Here is a 17,257-nt window from a genome sequence, read left to right as displayed (position 1 = left end):
ACGGTTAATATTTTGTTTTTTTGAAAAACCGAATTTTCGGTTTGGTTTTCCATTTTTAAAAAACTGAAAAAAACCTAACCGAACTGATATGTGTTTTTATTTACATATTAATAAAATTATGTGTTTTTTAGATGCTATGACCGGAAACAAAACATCAAAAGCATCTACCGTTGATGGTGATGAAGATTATGAAGATGATGAAAATTGGGAGTAAACTTTGTAGATGAATAAGATGAATAATGAAGATTGAAACTAAAGTTTTAGTGTTTTTTTATTAAGAATTTTGTTAAATTTTAAACTCTATACTCTTACAAGTTTGTATTTGTTTGTTTCCACATAACAAATGCCTATTTTTGTGTTTTGAATCTAATATGCATTTTTATTTTTTTGGAGTTTTTTTGCAATGTCTACACACAAAAAAAACCAATTTTAGCTGAACCAAAACAAAAAAACCTGAAAAATCGAAAACCGATCGGTTTGTGTATTTGGAAAACCGACTTTTCGATTCCTTGGGGGTGTTTGTCCTATATGAGAAGCGGTGTTCTCGAATTCAAATTAAGAAGGTGTCCACTATGGGAACCATCTTGAGGCGGCTAAGTTTTAGAATTGCTTTTTCTTGGTTATAAATACTTATAAATTAGGCTACACGTTTACAAAAATATTATACCGAAAACAAATCTTCCAAACCCTAGATGGATATCCTGAAGCAAGAGCTGCTAAAGAAACGTCAAAGTCTCTCCGGCGGACGGAAGTTCATCAACCGTTCAGAGATCCAACAGAAACGACGTCGTGAAGATGAATCCAAACGCCTCCATCAAAATCAAAACCAGAACCAGCCGAACGGTTCATCTTTTACCGACAAACAAAAACCAGAGCCGTCGTCGTCGCCGCTAAACCTAGCGAAAGAGGAGGCTATTCGCCAGCTCCGGTTATTGAAACAGCCGGTTACTTTGTTTGGGGAGAGTGACGGTGACCGGTTGGATCGGTTGAATTACGCTTTGCATGCTGCGTTGTTTGAGCTCGATGATAGCGGCATCGCGAACCGGAAAGATGATGTTAAACGTATGAAGACGGATAATAATAATAATAATTTTTGTGAGCTTTGTGATGAGGATAAGATTGTTGTGTTTTTTAACAAGTTGTTGACGGAATGGGAGAAAGAGTTGGGCGAGATTACGGAAACGGAGAAGAGGACGGCCGAAGGGAAGCGGACGTTAGCCACTTATAAACAGTGTGTTAGCTACTTGAATCCGCTCTTCAACTTGTGCAGGAAGATGGTATGTATTTATGCTGTGTGCATTATCAATTTCGTATTAATCTGATTCCATGGGTGGTGTTTGGGTCAGCTTTTAAAAACTGTTTATTTGTTTTTTGAAAAGTAAAAGTTGTTTAAAACAAAAGTTGTTTTAAACAACTTTTACTTTTCAAAAAACAAATAGAGGCTCACCTAACCCACCCACCCACCCACCCACCCCTATAAGGGTGCGTGAAACCTTAAAAACCAAACTTTTGGTTAGGTTTCAGCTTTCTGCGTAACTAAAATATTTTAGCTCAGATTAGGGGTGCAAACGAACTGAGCCCGAGCTCAACTAGGCTCGAGCTCGGCTCGTTTAACTTACACAGAGCTCGAGCTTGGCTTGTTTCGAGCTATATTTTCAAAGCTCGAGCTCGTCTCGTGGGTAGATTTTCAAGCTCAAGCTCGGCTCGGGCTCCGTCTTGTTTATTATTTATCAATTATTTTTTATATAATTATAATTATTTTTATATCCTTTTTTCTATTATAGTTTTATGTATAAAGTAATACATATATTATTTTAGTTATTTTTATTTATTTTCTCATAACATTATATATATTAATTAATAATCATTAAATATATATTCTTAAAAATCATATAAATAGCAGGCTCGTTTAGGCTCGCGAGCTGGCTCGAGCTTGATAGGTGAAGCTCGGGCTCGGGCTCGTTTATCAAACGAGCTTAATTTTAGGCTCGGGCTCGATTAAGCTCGGCTTGATCGTGCTTTTTAACGAGCCGATCTTGAGTAGCTCGCGAGTAGCTCGGCTCGTTTGCACCCCTAGCTCATATGTAAATAGTTTAATGCATAGTTAAACCCAAATATTTTAGCTCCAATGTAAATAAGTCAAGTAACTAATAAAAAAATTAAGCCTAAATTCATTATGTTAGGACAATTAACTTTGTTTTTTCAGCCAAAAATTTCAAGCTTAAAAGGCAAAACCGAAAATGAACATAACTCAATTAAGTGAATTAACCAAAAACTGACATTTTGGATCTTTATTTGATTTTAGCTCAAAACCAAACCAAACTTATTCATGCATACCTATTGTGTTATTTACTTAATTGAATATATGTAGGTTCCGCGTGATGAGACTAGACCTGGCCTATCATTGTGTTATATATTAATTTGAATAATATATAGGTTCTGCGCGACGAGATTAGAGAAGCATTAATGCTAGTGGTGAAGTGGTGCATGAAGCGGGATTACTCGGCTGCAAGGAATCATTACATTGGAATTGCAATAGGGAACTCAGCATGGCCCATTGGTGTCACTATGGTTGGTATTCACGAACGCTCAGCCCGCGAAAAGATTCACACCAACAGCGTGGCCCACGTCATGAACGATGAAACGACTCGAAAATACTTGACGTCGGTTAAACGATTAATCACGTTTTGTGAAAGGCGCGACAGCCTTTGGGAAGGCGGGTTAGTTGGCTAGATTGTAGATCCTGAGATATTTTTTGTGTTTTCTTTTATGTATAAATAATAGACACCAAAAACACCGTTTTTCAACTTGAGACTGATTGTTTCTACGTGTGTGTGCGCACGCGCTTAACAAATTTCAAATCTTGATATATGCAGCAATTTTGGTCATTTTGATTAATATATTTGTGCGTATTTAGCCTTTTCTTCACTCTATCAATGATCGGATCCCAATTCCAATTATTTGACAACCGTATGTTTGCTTCGAAAGGAACCCAAGAAAATAATCAAGTATGAACCTGCTTCACAAGAAATTACCTCGTTGACTAGTAAATGACCATCTATGATGATGTTCATGCCTTCTATGCAGGCCGGTTGCCCATCCCCAAAGAGCAATGAAGTGACTTTTTAGAATACCCGATTTTAGAATATCTGGTTATATACATAACCCGAACACTATGCATTGGATATAGTTTTTAGAGACAATACCCGGACTTGATCCGGATATTCGGTTTTCCACCCAGCTAAATAAATCCCTCTAAACTCCACCCCATTCCTTCATTCATTCATCGACTATTCTCACACAACGTGTTTCAGGCAAAAATCAAACTTTTAGATAAGTGTCAATTATGATCAAATCATGTCTATACAAAAACCAAAATTAACCCATCTATTTAATTCTGTAGTGAAATAATTAACTCTACGCGTGATATTATTATTATTATTATTTTATCATTATTTTTTATTTTTAGATCAACAACATTTGTTACTCACTCCTCTTATGCATGCAAAGGAGACGTGTTATTGGGAACACATGTTCAATGTAAAACTACGTTAGGTAATCACATGTATAGGTGTTGAAATATTTAGCACATCGAGTATTAATTTACATAAATAATGGATCCCAAGTAATACTAATATTTCATCACAAACATAGCATAAAGTATAAACATAAACAACGCAAACACCATACCAATAGTCTGCCATGAATGTTCCTATTTTCGATTTTCTTTTTCATATTATATTTTAGCTCTAGTATAGACGATTTTCGAACATTTTGTTTATAAGATGGGTGATCTCCTGGAAAGTCTTTACATGGGTAACCAAAAGCAAATCGTGAGGCGATGACGGTATGTCCCGACCAAAGTCAACAATATTATGGTGCGGCGGTAGCTAGGCTGTTACAATCATCCGGTGTGAGAATCTCATAATCAATGTCAGAATAATCATAAAAAAATGAGTATGTGAGGGAGAAAGAGAGTACAAGAAGTTGTCTTTGGTATATATACCAGGTGTTATTACATGTCATTGTAAAAATGTGGTGAAGTACTGAACCCCACATGGGCATAACCACATTGAAAGTGATGGTTGATTATCTTATTCGTGGTCACGTAACATGCATTTCACACGGTTTTGCATGCGGGTGAAGCATCATTGGTACGCCCAAAGGTGTCGACATTATAGGTGTGAGTATTATGGATCGGGTTGACATGGGTTTGTTGAGTCTGGTATCATCTCTCTTTGATGTATATAACATAAATATATTATTATCAAACAAAGGATTGGACATGAAGATCAAAAAACGTTTATGTTAGATATTTTTTTCAATTATTTATCACTAAACTTAATTTTTTTCATTTTACATATTTACGAATTGTGTTGTTTGATCATCTTGGCTTATTGTTTGCTTCTTTACATGTACAAGTAAAGACAATTACATTGTTTTAGTTTTCAGCATTTACGTGTTTAAAAGAAAAAACTCTACGTTCTCAACCATATACTCAAAACCCAATTAACCAACTAGATAAACCGTGACAGGATCATGTCGGGTTTTGGGTTAAGTTTATAAAACCCCAAAACCCAAAAAACCCAAGAGTTCAACCCCGAAGGTAACTGTTTGATTTGGGCATAAATATGCACAAACTTCATCCAATTCATTCACACGCACAATCAATTGCCATGGGACAAAACCTGTCCACTAGATGCCCTCTTCACTAAGGGTGCGCAAACATGTCAAACTCGTGAGACCCAATCCTATTGTATATAACTGGGTCCGAACTCGAAACTCGGAATCGTACAGACTCGTCAGACTCAACTCGGAACTGTTTAATGGTATTCTTAAAACCCGAGAACCAACTAGGGATGGCAATGGGTCGGGTCTGGGACGGGTCTAGGTATTCCCAGACCCGTCAGGTATTTATCGGGTAATTACCCATCGGGTCTCGGGTATACCCACGGGTTTCGGGTATACCCGTTAGTTTATTAAAAATACCCGTCAGGTTTTGACAATATGCAACTGGTCAATATGTTTTTTTTAATTGATTGTTTATTGATATACACATAATATCCTTTTAATAGTCTTGAACATTACTAGAATGTAAAAAAATTAATACAACAGTTAACACAAATTAGAAATATTAATTTTTATATTTACATATATATATATATATATATATATATATAGTTATTGGGTACTTCAGGTACATAATCGGGTAAATAGGTCCATATTATCGGGTAATCGGGTCGGGTAATCGGGTATATTAGAAATCCCATACCCGTTCCAAACCTGCGAAAAATTTAAAAACTAATCCCAGACTCGTCCCAAACCCTAATGGGACGGGTAAGACCCGTCCTAATTATGTCGGGTATCGGGTTTTCCCATCGGGTTTGGGTTTCACTGCCATCCCTAGAACCAACTCTATAAAAAATAACCAGGTCCGATCCGTGTCCGAGTCTGTAAAGATGCACAAAAATCCCGAACCCGGAACCAAACCCGAAAAAAAATCAAGAATTTGGTTTTTTTATACCCGAACCTGTATCCAATCTTACCCGTAGGGTACGGATAGGGTATGCATTTTAGTACCAAAACCCGAACTAGTACCGGACCCGATTTGTACCTGGTAATACCCATAAATCGGAACTGGTTCCATTCCCGGAACCCGGTTTTTCCAATACCTGAATTACCTGATCTCTGCTAAATTACCGAAAACATATCTAAAAAATACCCATAAAAAGTGTAATCCCTTAAAAAATCAATCTATACCGGATTTTAAAATATCCGGTTCCATATGCATTAGGTGAACCCGAACCCGTTCCAGAACACCCATCTAAATAAATCCCTCTAAACTCCACCCCATTCATTCATTCATTCTTTCACATCTTTCTATCATCAAACCAACATGGATCCGTACGCCGCCGCACAACCACAACCCTACCCACCACCACCGGATCCATACGCCGGCTACACCCAACCACCATACGACCAATATCACCTCCAATACGACCCATCACAGCAACATTACGCCGCCTATTACCCACCATACGACCAATCTCAATACCCTAACCCTAATTACCCCGAACCACAACAACAACAACAAGCTGCCGTTGTCCAACAGTCGGAACCCGAACACGGCCCGATTCATCCTCCCGGTGTTGCTCCGGTGTCAACTGACCCGAATTATTATTACCAGACGGACCCTAATTATTATTATCACCAGCCGCAGTATGATCCCAGTGTGGTGGCTCATCAGCCGCAGCCGCAGTGGCAGCCGGCTGAGTATGCGGTCGCTTCGTACCCGCCGCCTGCTCCGGTTTCGAACCCGGCTCCCGCACCCGCTCCTGCCCCGGTAATTGTTGTTTATCGTTTGATTGGTAATTTGGGGGTTTTGATGAATTTGGTATTTATGTGTTATTTGATGTGGGTAGACAATATATTACTTAGGGTTTATGTGATTAGATGAAAATGAAGAGTGATTGTGGCTTATATGGTTGTAATGCTGAGAATTCGGGTACCAAAAATACCCGGAATGGTACCATTTAGTTTAGTGTTTTGAGTGTTGTATAGTAATGCTAAGGAGATGAGTTTACAAAATAGTAAGTGTAGCTTGAAGAATCTGAATAAGATAAGCAGTTTAAAAATTAGGGGTTATTTGGTAATTGTTCGTATGTTTAAATGTTTGGTTTTGTTAAGCTGGTTTTTATCTGCATTTTCAACTTTTTTTTTTTGGATCCTATACAGCTAGAAAATTTGAGTTAAAATTGGTCTTTTCAAAGGCTCAAGATTAGAATTAATTTATGCCACTTTAAAGGGTGGATATTTGGATCTTTTGAATTGTGATTTATGCTTTATATGTGCTGCCAGAAAAGAATTTTGTAAACAAGTCAATTTATTTTAAGTAGTTTTTGATGTGTTTTAATGATAGGTAGAATGGACTGAATCTTGTAGAAAAGTCAATGTCTTTTATTTGATTGATTTTCATGTTTTAGGGGCAGGATTTTTTTTTCCTGTAATGGAATGAAAGAAATATATATCATAAAAAATATAAAACAAGTGAATAATTTTATTTATTTATTTTGTTTTAATACCTAAAAAATATCTGTGAATTGTGATTTGTGACTATCTTTTAATATCTAAGACAAATCTTCAGGTTGAGTTCATAATTAAATTACATTAAAGGACATTTGTGTCTTGCTAACCTCTTTACTATAATTTTAATGTATATTAGTGCATGACAAACAACGCACTTAAAGGACCTTTTTAGTTCTTTTGGACAAACAAAACATGATAACCGAACGTAATGTGATTGGACCATTTCATTTTCTTAGAATCACTTTATGGAGAAACCTTCATATCGTTTGATAAATAGTTCTCTAAAGATTATAAAGGTATATAAATCATGAATTATTCTTTTATAATCTGTAAAACTCAGTGCATGGCGTCCGGGGGGTGTCGGGCCAACTTTCATATCAGATAGATCTAAGAACTATTCCTTTGTAATATGTTACGTATAAAGGAATAGTTCTCCAATAGAGATTATAGAGGGGGAGACCTTCATATCAGCTCGAGCATAATGGCGAATAATCTCAGAAGCTCGAGCTTGAGTTCAAAACCAGTCTTTGGAATGACTTTGGTTTAGGCTTGAATGAACTTTACCTTTGCTTAAAAGTTGTTTTTCCCATCTGCAGAAGTGATTAGCCACAAGATCTCGGTTTTATTGAAGATTTGCAGGTTTTGACTTATGACAGTTGGAAATTGGAAATGGTACATGATATTTTTTATTTTGTAGAATAGTTAAAGGGAAGTGAAGATGTGGCTTTTCAGCGTTTGTACACACTAGCAGAGCCATAAAAATCTACAAATGGGTCAAAACTTATGAATTAATTACGGATTTTCTTTTTAGGGAAGTGAAATTATTTAAATTATGATTATGTAATAAAATATATAAACACCTCTATTAAAATTGATGGCCTCAGAACCTTAAATCAACAATGAAATGTAAAACTCAATAGAATCCTGTTCCAATTCAGCGTATTCATTACAGCTAAATTAAGGTGGCAATTTCGACCCATTTACATATCAGTGGGTTGAACCAAGTTATGTCATATGTGTTATCTAAACGGGTGAAACGGGTATAACCATAAAAATATCTGTTTCACTCGTTACCCAACTCAATCATTTTGCCACCTCTACTGCTGTGTGGCCTTGTTAGTCACATGTGCCATCCAGCCAGGGCAGCCATTCAAGGATCTTTACCATAAAGGGTTTCATTGGAAAACTATGACTTTCTCACAGCTTCTTGCAGCAGTTTCTTTTTTGACGAGGCGAATCTTGATTTCATGGAATTTTTACGAGTTGCTTCTTAGTTCTTCAAAAACCGGGCCTAGAAATGTGAATATTATAGCTTGACGGTAATGATAGAAATTACATTTTACTCCCGCTTTACCTTGAAAGCGATACAGTTTGACTTTCGAGGCAGTGATACTACATTTCAACTTCAAAATTGATATGATCTACTTATAACTACATCAAACTTTCTAACAGCTAACAAGTACCACATGAAACTTAATAAGTTTCATGTTATACCCGCTAAAGAACACATCTTTTTTGCATTTGAAATGTAGTTTGCTTGACCTAAAAGTTAATGCTGTAGCTTAACAGAAGGCGTCTGCATTAATGCAAACGACTTGATACTAAAGCCCAAATCTATCGTTTAGAATTGGATAGTAAGTTTCCTTTACTAATAACAAAAGCAGGGTATCTCTAGACAAGCTGGTCACATGGCTCACAGTCATTTAACACTGATAGAAGATAAGAAGTTTGAATATGCTATCTTTAACTTTTAAGTTTTAACTTAATTCGGAAATTATTGGGCTAGTTGCCTAGTATGTGTATTTGGGCTTGGGGTGTCTCTTGGGTTCATGCTATTAATAATTGTTGTGGTTGAGACATATGATCTCTTCGTGAATATTTTACCTTTATACCGTTGTTGGGGTTTCTTTTTTACATCCATACCTTATTGTTTCCTCGCATGCGTAAGTCGTACGTGCTTAAATTTTTTATGATGTATTGTTTGCAGAGTGTGCAAGGTGGCCAATTTGGCACTTCTGGTAGAGGCGGTGGTCGAGGCGGTGGTCGAGGAGGTAGTCGTGGTGGCGGCCGAGGCAGTGGTCGAGGAGGAGGTGGAGGCGGAGGTCGAGGCCCAAGAGGTGGTGGTTCATCTTTCTCTGGACGTGGTGGAGGTCGTGGCGGTGGAGGGCGTAGTGGTGGAGGACGTGGCGGGAGTAGGATTAAGACTGAGCCGAAACCTCAGTTTCTGGCATGGTGTGAGCTTTGTCGAGTCGATTGCAACACTCATGAGGTTCTTGAAAATCATAGGAACGGGAAAAAACATAAAAAGAACATGGAAATACAGGAAGAGTTACAGAGACTTGCAGGCAAAACACAAATGCCTATGCCTGCTGCAGTTGACAGACCAGAGGTCAAATTTGAAAATCAAATCGTGCAGGCTTTAGAACATGGGAACGGGCTAAAGAGAAAAATGAGAGAAGATGAACGGATATCTGTTGAGCCCGTACCGTTTATCTGTGAACTTTGTGAAGTGAAGTGTGAATCGGCTGCTGTTTTCGATAGTCATTTGAAAGGCAGAAAACACATATTCAACGCTCAGCGGTTTCAGGAGCAACAAACTCAAGCTGCAATTGGACAAGCGGCTTTACAGGCACTTTATCCAGCACTGGAAGCTGCATTGTATCCCGCACTTCTTCAGGCACTTGCTCAGAATCCTTCCTCCTCTCTAGGTCTTGGAGGACCAGGACTTGATCAACAGGCACTTCTTCGATTGCTGCAACCACATTTACCTCCAAACGGGCATGCGTTTTTCCCGGGTGGCCCTGCACCGGCATTTGGACCGCCTCTAGCTTTGGGACCCCAGGGTCCGAACCCGGTTGTAACCCAAGGAGCAGCTGGAAACCAAGTCAGGCTTGGACCAGAGATTGTAGATCAAGTGGAGCCCGATAGCAAGAAGAGCAAAACTGATGAGGATCTTGTGGAGCCTGAAAGAAAGACTGAAGATCAAGCGGAGCCCGAGAGCAAGACTGAAGATCAAGCGGAGCCTGAAAGCAAGACTGATGATGAGCCCGAAAGCAAGACTGATGATGAGCCCGAAAGCAAGACTGAAGATGAAGTGGAGCCCGAAAGCACCGAAGATCAAGTGGAGCCTGAGACTGAGAGCAAGACCGAAGAGGCAGTGGAACCGACAGGGTGAGATAATGTTCTTTTTTTTTTTTACTTGTGGGGTTTTGGATCTGAGCAGTTTAAGGATCTAATATTGGGGTGTTGTTTTAATGGCTAAGTGTATGTCACAAATTGAATGATGATGCTCTAGTCTTGAGTTTGAATTTGAGTACTTTTGATAATTTTTGGTACTTGTATTTCTATTTACTAGATTTGCTTTTATGAAATATTGTTGCTGTTTATGCACATAGATGCATTATGCTTCTACCCCAAAATGTTTGTTGCTATTTATGGTTCCCTATATTTAACTCAGCTCTCTTGTATACAATAGATGTGACACTCCTATAAGGTGTTGAATTTAATCCTCAAACCTTGTTTTGCTAATAACGAAATCGCATCTTGCATCCCCGTCTATTCATAGCCGACTGTGTCACAATCTTTCGTTGCCAATATCAACCTCCATTTGTTGGAACCATCGTCGACTCCATTTTTGTATAATTCCCTCTTTGACAAGGGTAAGTTTGTGTGCATGCTGATGCTGGTTTAGTCAATATCATGATATGGTTTCGAACTTTTTATATTCTAACATTTTCGCATACCCGTTGATTAGATTTTTTTTATATTTTTTTTAGTAAAGATCACTTTCATAACTCATGCCCTTAGTCAATGTTAATCGACGATTTTGTGAGTTTTCAAATCATCTAGAGAACTTTGTGAACTTAATTTGGGTATTTGCATATGAGGGTCAAGTTATTCTATCAGGGGAGCAAAAACGAGAATGATTTATAGCTAAAAAAAACCTTTAAAAAAAGAATGAAAAATTAATTAAAAAAATCACAACTCAAATTTTAATATAAAAACGGAAAATGTAAAATACAAAAATGTTTCCACCGTCTTTCTCGTTCTCAAAAAAAAAAAAAAAAAAACTCGAAAAAGACACAATGTTGAGTGAAAAAGATCACTGCCTTTTTGTTTATCATTATTTTGTGTTTATTTTCGTAATTGATTGTGTCTTTTTTTCTTAACATTGTGTTTTTTCTTAATATTGTGTTATATTACTCAACATTGTGTCATATTTTGTTCGCTATTGTGGAAAATTTTTGCGATCTATTGTGTGCTTTTTGGTTTATCATTGTGTTGTTTGTTCATTTTTCGGTATTGTGTCTTTTTTCTCGGCATTGTGTCTCTTCGTTGTCTTTTTCTGTTGGAACGAGAATGACGGGGGAAATATGTTGATTTTTTGATTTTTTTTTTTGTTTTATATATTGAGTTATGATTTTTTTAATATATTTTTTTGAATTTTTTAGGGCTTTTTTCTATAACCATAAATCCTTCTCACATTTCTTATTTTGGGTATGTTTGGCAAAACTAGCTGGTGGCTGTTAGCTGGAAGCTGGTAGCTGGTAGTTGGAAGCTTGGTAGCTATAGCTTTTTAAATATATTTAGGTGCTTGGTAGAGTAGCTGGAGCTTTTTAGATATATTTAGGTATTTTGCAGAATAGCTGGAGCTTTTAATAAAACTAATTGGGGTGCCAGCGCGGTGAGGCGAAGCGCGCGTTGCAACTTGACATCAGCCGCATAATCAGTGTCGGTACGTGATTCACTTGATATTAGTGCACGCATAACCTGAATGCAGACGTTGTACTTTGTGCAAAGACAGTAAGCGTGTAATCGATGGCGGAAAATCAAGAAACAAAGCTAAAACAATACAGTAATTTCAAATAGATAATTTTTTAAACCAACCTCTTTTGATCTAAAACCCTTTCCGACCCGACACCGTTTTAATCTGAAACATGTTCTGACCTGGCCCCTTTCAACTCAAAACCATACCGACACGAACCGAGCTAGTTAACCCTTTTTTATCGACTCGTTTCGACCCTAATTTGGTCTTACACATGACCTTGGCTCGTCTGACTCGACTTGTTGCCAATCATAACCGGTAAAGAAATATAGCAATATCATACTCAAATTAAAGAAAATAAAATGCTCTTTTTTATGATGTAATTTGTTTAAAAAAATATTAACGTGTGAAAAAGTTATGAACTTTTAAAGAGTCCATGGGGGTAGTTAGTTTTAAATGAGGGGTAAAATATGTAAATATTATATAAATTTACAAAAGTTGATGAAAGTTCAAGTACCAAACTTGTAAATTCAAATGTTAAAAGCTTGTAGCTTGTTATGAAACGTTAGTAGTAGCTTTTTTCATATGACCTAAAAGCTTCAAGCTCCTTCTACTAAACAAGTCTTTTAATCGAGTATGAGCTTTTCATTAAAAGCTTGAAGTTTGAAGCCTTTAAAAACTCCTTGCCAAACATACCCTTTGTCTCTATTTGCATTTTAACTTTACCCTTGCATATGATACTCCTGGTGCTTGAAGCTTTTGAAACCACAAGTAATATGTATGCTACTATAATTTACCCACAGTACACAAACCCGAAGCTTATTAAAAAAAATCATACAGTTAACTGTTAAATTAACATTAAAGAATTATTATTTAAAGCATATATTATACTAAGATAAACTTGATATAGTATATAACTTATGTTTCCCACCCTTCCAAATGCATGAAATGTGTGTAGAGTATAATATTAACTTGTCACCCTTGAGGGAGCTAAAAATGCCAATTAGGGATTTAGAATTTGTGGGTTGGTTTAAGACTTAAGATATAGGGTCTGTTTGGTATAGGGTAATGGAATCAACAACAAATCATGTTTTTCTCAAATGAAAATTGTTTCGGGTTTTTTTATGGAACTTAAATTTGATATTATGGGTCAAAAAGTTGGTAAATAGATTATTTGATACAAATTAACTACATTTAGGTCAAAATTTGTTACGGGTCAAAAATGAAAATTTTGAGTATTTTTAAAAGTTTCAGAATGCAAAATAGATTTATCGTCAAATTTGTTATGGGTTCAAAGTGTTGACTTTGAATTGGCAAAAGTATGAAAGTTAGAATTTTTAAATATGATTCGGGTTTAAAATTTATTTTTAAGGGCATTTTTTAAAATAATCAAAAGGTTCGGGATTTGGCAAACTGACTATTTTTCCCTCAACTATTAAAATGTAAGAAAAGACTACGAACACTTTCGACATACCACCCCCATACCTATTAATGCTTCTAACTTTTATCAATTTTGAAATATTTATGTTTTAACATTAATTTTTCCTTCAATGGTGATTAGAACGTTGTATGGGAAGCATGTCATGGAAAACTATGCTCAAATGAAACAAAATATTCACAAAATTGGATGGTTAACATGTTATTTTTTATGTTGTCATTATGACAAAGTCGAGAAGCCCTCTGAAACTTATCAAAATCTTTTTCATGGTGTAGCTTAGAAAAACATAGATCTAGAAGAACGTTCATTGTTACAATTTAATGTTCTACTTTCCTTTAATTAGTGGTAAGTTGATAAATATATCAATAAAGGTAATGTTCCTTTTGTATTTAGACTGAATGGTTAGAACTACTATCGTATGAGAAGTTGTATTTCCGAAATTGGTTCATAACCAAAAGTCTTTCAATTATACATATATGACACCGAGAATGAATTTTTCAATAGAAAGAAATACTCTCGGGTACGATTTTGCACGAACATTTTTTTATTAAGTTCATTTAAAAAAATAATTTTGTGATATAAATAAAAACAATTTATGTACACACTGTATAGATACAAGCATAGATGTAATACATTTTTTTTTCATATACGCTGTGTAATTATTTGTTTTACTTGTAATTTTATAATTTGAATTATCCCGTGTGTGACACGGGCTCTAAAACTAGTACTATAATAAAATAATAATAATTATGATAAAATAATAATAATAATAATAATTGTTGATTATTTTTCATTCCATTCCTTGAAAGAATGAAAAGAAAAACTACCTTTTACTAGCACACTGTTCCAGAGTGTTATTTATGGAGAGAAAGGAAAGAGTTTCGAAGGAATTGAGAAAATTTTGTGTTCCAGAGTATATTTTATGAAGAGAAAGGAAGTGAAAGGAAAGGAAAGGAAAGGAAAGGAAAGTGGAAGAGTTTTAGTGTGTATCTTTCTTTCCAAATTGGAAAGATTTGGAGAGAAAGAAGAGATGTTCATATTTGCATTCCAGTTTTACCCTCACCAACAAGATGACGGGAGCCATATTTTTAACCCACCTTCCATTGTTGAACTTGCAATTCCATTGCTTCCACAGGTACCGACATTCTTTCTTTACTTTTATATAAAACACCCATCTTGATTTCATTGTCTATTGCCCCTTTTATGTTTATTTAACAAGTTGCAAGATAAAACTGAAACATTGAAAATGCAGACCCAGAACTAAACCTCACTAGCATCTGTCGTGTTTTAGTTTTCGATTTAAATGTCAATTCAATTTTAGTTCAATTCAAATTTTTTGAAGGTATGCATATCCCTAATTTCAAGAAGAACGTGTTCTGTAAATTGTTTAGTTTGGGGGCAGAAAATGGAGAGAATGGAGCATTTCTTTTGTTAAATTTATATTCAGATCAACTTTTTGTCATGTCTGGTGTTTATATATATGATTATGTTCATGAGTGTTTTTGATTCTCATATCTCTACTTCATGTTGGTAAGATCGTGCGATTTCGGTTAAAAGCAACTTAACAGTAGATTGTTTAATTTTGGGCTGGTGTAATGCAGGAAAAATGGGGAGAAGGGACACATTGCAGATGTTCTTTACAATCTGTTTTTTATTCAATTACTTGATAATCTAATTTTTTCATTCAGTTATTACATTGAAAACATGCTGCTTATTTGAATTATGGTTTTTTTTACATTGATTTATTGCATTTTCTTGGTTTAGGTTCATTCAGACATTCAATTTCATGGGCTTGAACTCTTTCACAGTCTTATCATTCTTAATGTTACTTTACCTAACTGCTTGTATTCCCAATTGCATGTTGTTGAGCAGGAGTAAGGTTTCTATAAAACTAGATCATAGGCAACTTGATCCTCATAGCAGCTTATGTTAAAGGAAGAGTGAGGGTTTAACATGTTATGGAGACTACAAAGGTTGGAGAGCATAACCATAGGTAGAGAAACGAGTAAATGGAGAATGGAAGGTAATGTATTTTATTTTATTTTATTTAATTTCACCTAAGGGTATAATGGTAAAATTATAGCTTTATTTTCTTTTCCTTCCAACTAGGGAACACATAAAATGCTTACTTTTCTTTTCTTTTCATTAAACTTGGGAACATGAAATAGTATCAATTCTTTTCCTTTCTTTTCTCTCTTAATTCCTTTCCTTTCTTTTCTCTCTTTAAGGGTATGTTTGGCAAGTAGCTTTTTAGGAGCTTTTAGCTTCAAGCTTTTATATATTATTATTATTATTAGCTTTTATATAGCTGTTAAACTGTGATCTTATTATTAATATTATTATAATTAGTAGTAGTTTTTATATAACTGTTAAACTTTGATTTCCTTTATTTTGCTTTATTTTCCTTTATTTTGCTTCATACACATGTACTTAGAGCCGAGGGTCTCTCTGGAAGCCACCTCTTTATTCCTTTGGATAGAGGTACGGTGTGCCCTACATCCCACCCTCCCCAGACCCTACTTATAGCTTTGCTGTCGGTGGGATTTTACTGGGCATGATTGATTGATTGATTGATTGATAGCTTCAAGCTTTTAAGAAAAAGCTCCTATTCAGCTTCTAGCCTTGTTTGGTAAATGGGCTTGAAGCTTTTAGATTAGCATAAAAAGCTCTACAATGGAAACGCTTGTATTAGTAGCGTTCTAAAACTCTACAAGCTTTTAGGGTTTATAATTACCTAATTAACCTTCCAATATATATTTTATTCTATATCCTGTATATATATCAAAACCTACCTTCACGATTCTTATCAATTATCAATCTGACGTACATGCTTCTTATTCTACCTGTTTCTGCGTGATCTAAAAGTAGTGAAATTAAAGGTATGATTCTGATTTTCGATTGTTTTAATTGATAAATAAACTGGATATGCCTTGATCGTTATGATTGATTATATAATTTATATTATATTGAAAAAAACATGATGTGCATCTGCTCGATTATTATAATTGATAAAAACTATGTAGATATTTTGAAAGTTATGGTTGACCATATAATTCAGTTATATTATATTGAGCAAACATGTGCATCTGCTCGATTATTTAATTGATAGACAAACTGCATATATCTGTATTATATGAGGAAAAACATGATATGCATCTCCTTCTATAATTTGTAGTATATTGAGAAAAACATGTATATGCTCGATTATTTAATTGATAGACAAACTGCATATATTTGTATTATTTGAGAAAACATGATATGCGTCTCCTCATTATTCTTGATCATATAATTTTAATTGATTAATAAATTGAATATCTATTTTGTTCCAAATTTGTTATGCGAATTGTGTCTAGATTTTTTTCGGGGGAAGCGTAGGCTATTGTAGGGATGGTAATGGGTCGGGTCTAGGTATATCCTACCCCTTACCCGATTAGTTAAAGCCCGTCCCAAACTCGTCGGGTATTGGGGCATACCCCGCGGGTTTTGAGTATACCCATTAATTTATTAAAAATACCCGTCGGGTGTACCCGGCTCAAAACCCGTCGGGTATCTATCGAGGTTTGACAAAACATAACTCATCAAATAATCAATTATATAGAGTATAACTCTTTAGCCTTTACCTAATTTATTAGCATATTATCTATGTTTATGATGTAGCTTTTGCAAATAAACCCATTAGTTTAACTACAATAGAAGATAATTTATAACCTTCTGATTAATGATTCAACAAATCAATTCTGCATGTGGCCAAATTAGTACACAGAAAAGTTAGAAGTTATAATACTTGATTGGTTAAATAGGTCATCTTATATAAGATCCTGCCTGATGAAAACTTATACTTAAGTGATTATAATTTAATTTACCAGGGAAACTTTCGATTAGGTTTGCTTTTCTAGTCCCTTAGCTTATAGGATGGATAGATAGCTCCTAATCTAGCTACTTAACTGATTTTACAATTGTGTATATAT

General features: G+C 35.4%; 1 protein-coding gene across 1 annotated transcript; it reads left to right on the top strand.

Moving 5' to 3' along the window:
• Window positions 1-692: 692 nt before the first annotated feature.
• Window positions 693-2,733, top strand: LOC143599599 (uncharacterized). Its single transcript, XM_077077510.1, has 2 exons — window positions 693-1,277; window positions 2,437-2,733. The coding sequence occupies exons 1-2, from the start codon at window positions 693-695 to the stop codon at window positions 2,731-2,733; spliced, it is 882 nt and encodes a 293-aa protein (XP_076933625.1).
• The last annotated feature ends 14,524 nt before the right edge of the window (window positions 2,734-17,257 follow it).

The sequence above is a fragment of the Bidens hawaiensis genome, unplaced genomic scaffold (genome assembly GCF_021521415.1).
Source record: "Bidens hawaiensis isolate Kalapana, Puna unplaced genomic scaffold, B.hawaiensis_p1.1 tig00052410_1, whole genome shotgun sequence".
Classification (NCBI taxonomy): Eukaryota; Viridiplantae; Streptophyta; class Magnoliopsida; order Asterales; family Asteraceae; genus Bidens; species Bidens hawaiensis.
The sequence above is the reverse complement of the archived record's forward strand: the minus strand, read 5'-3'. Positions and strand labels throughout refer to the sequence as shown.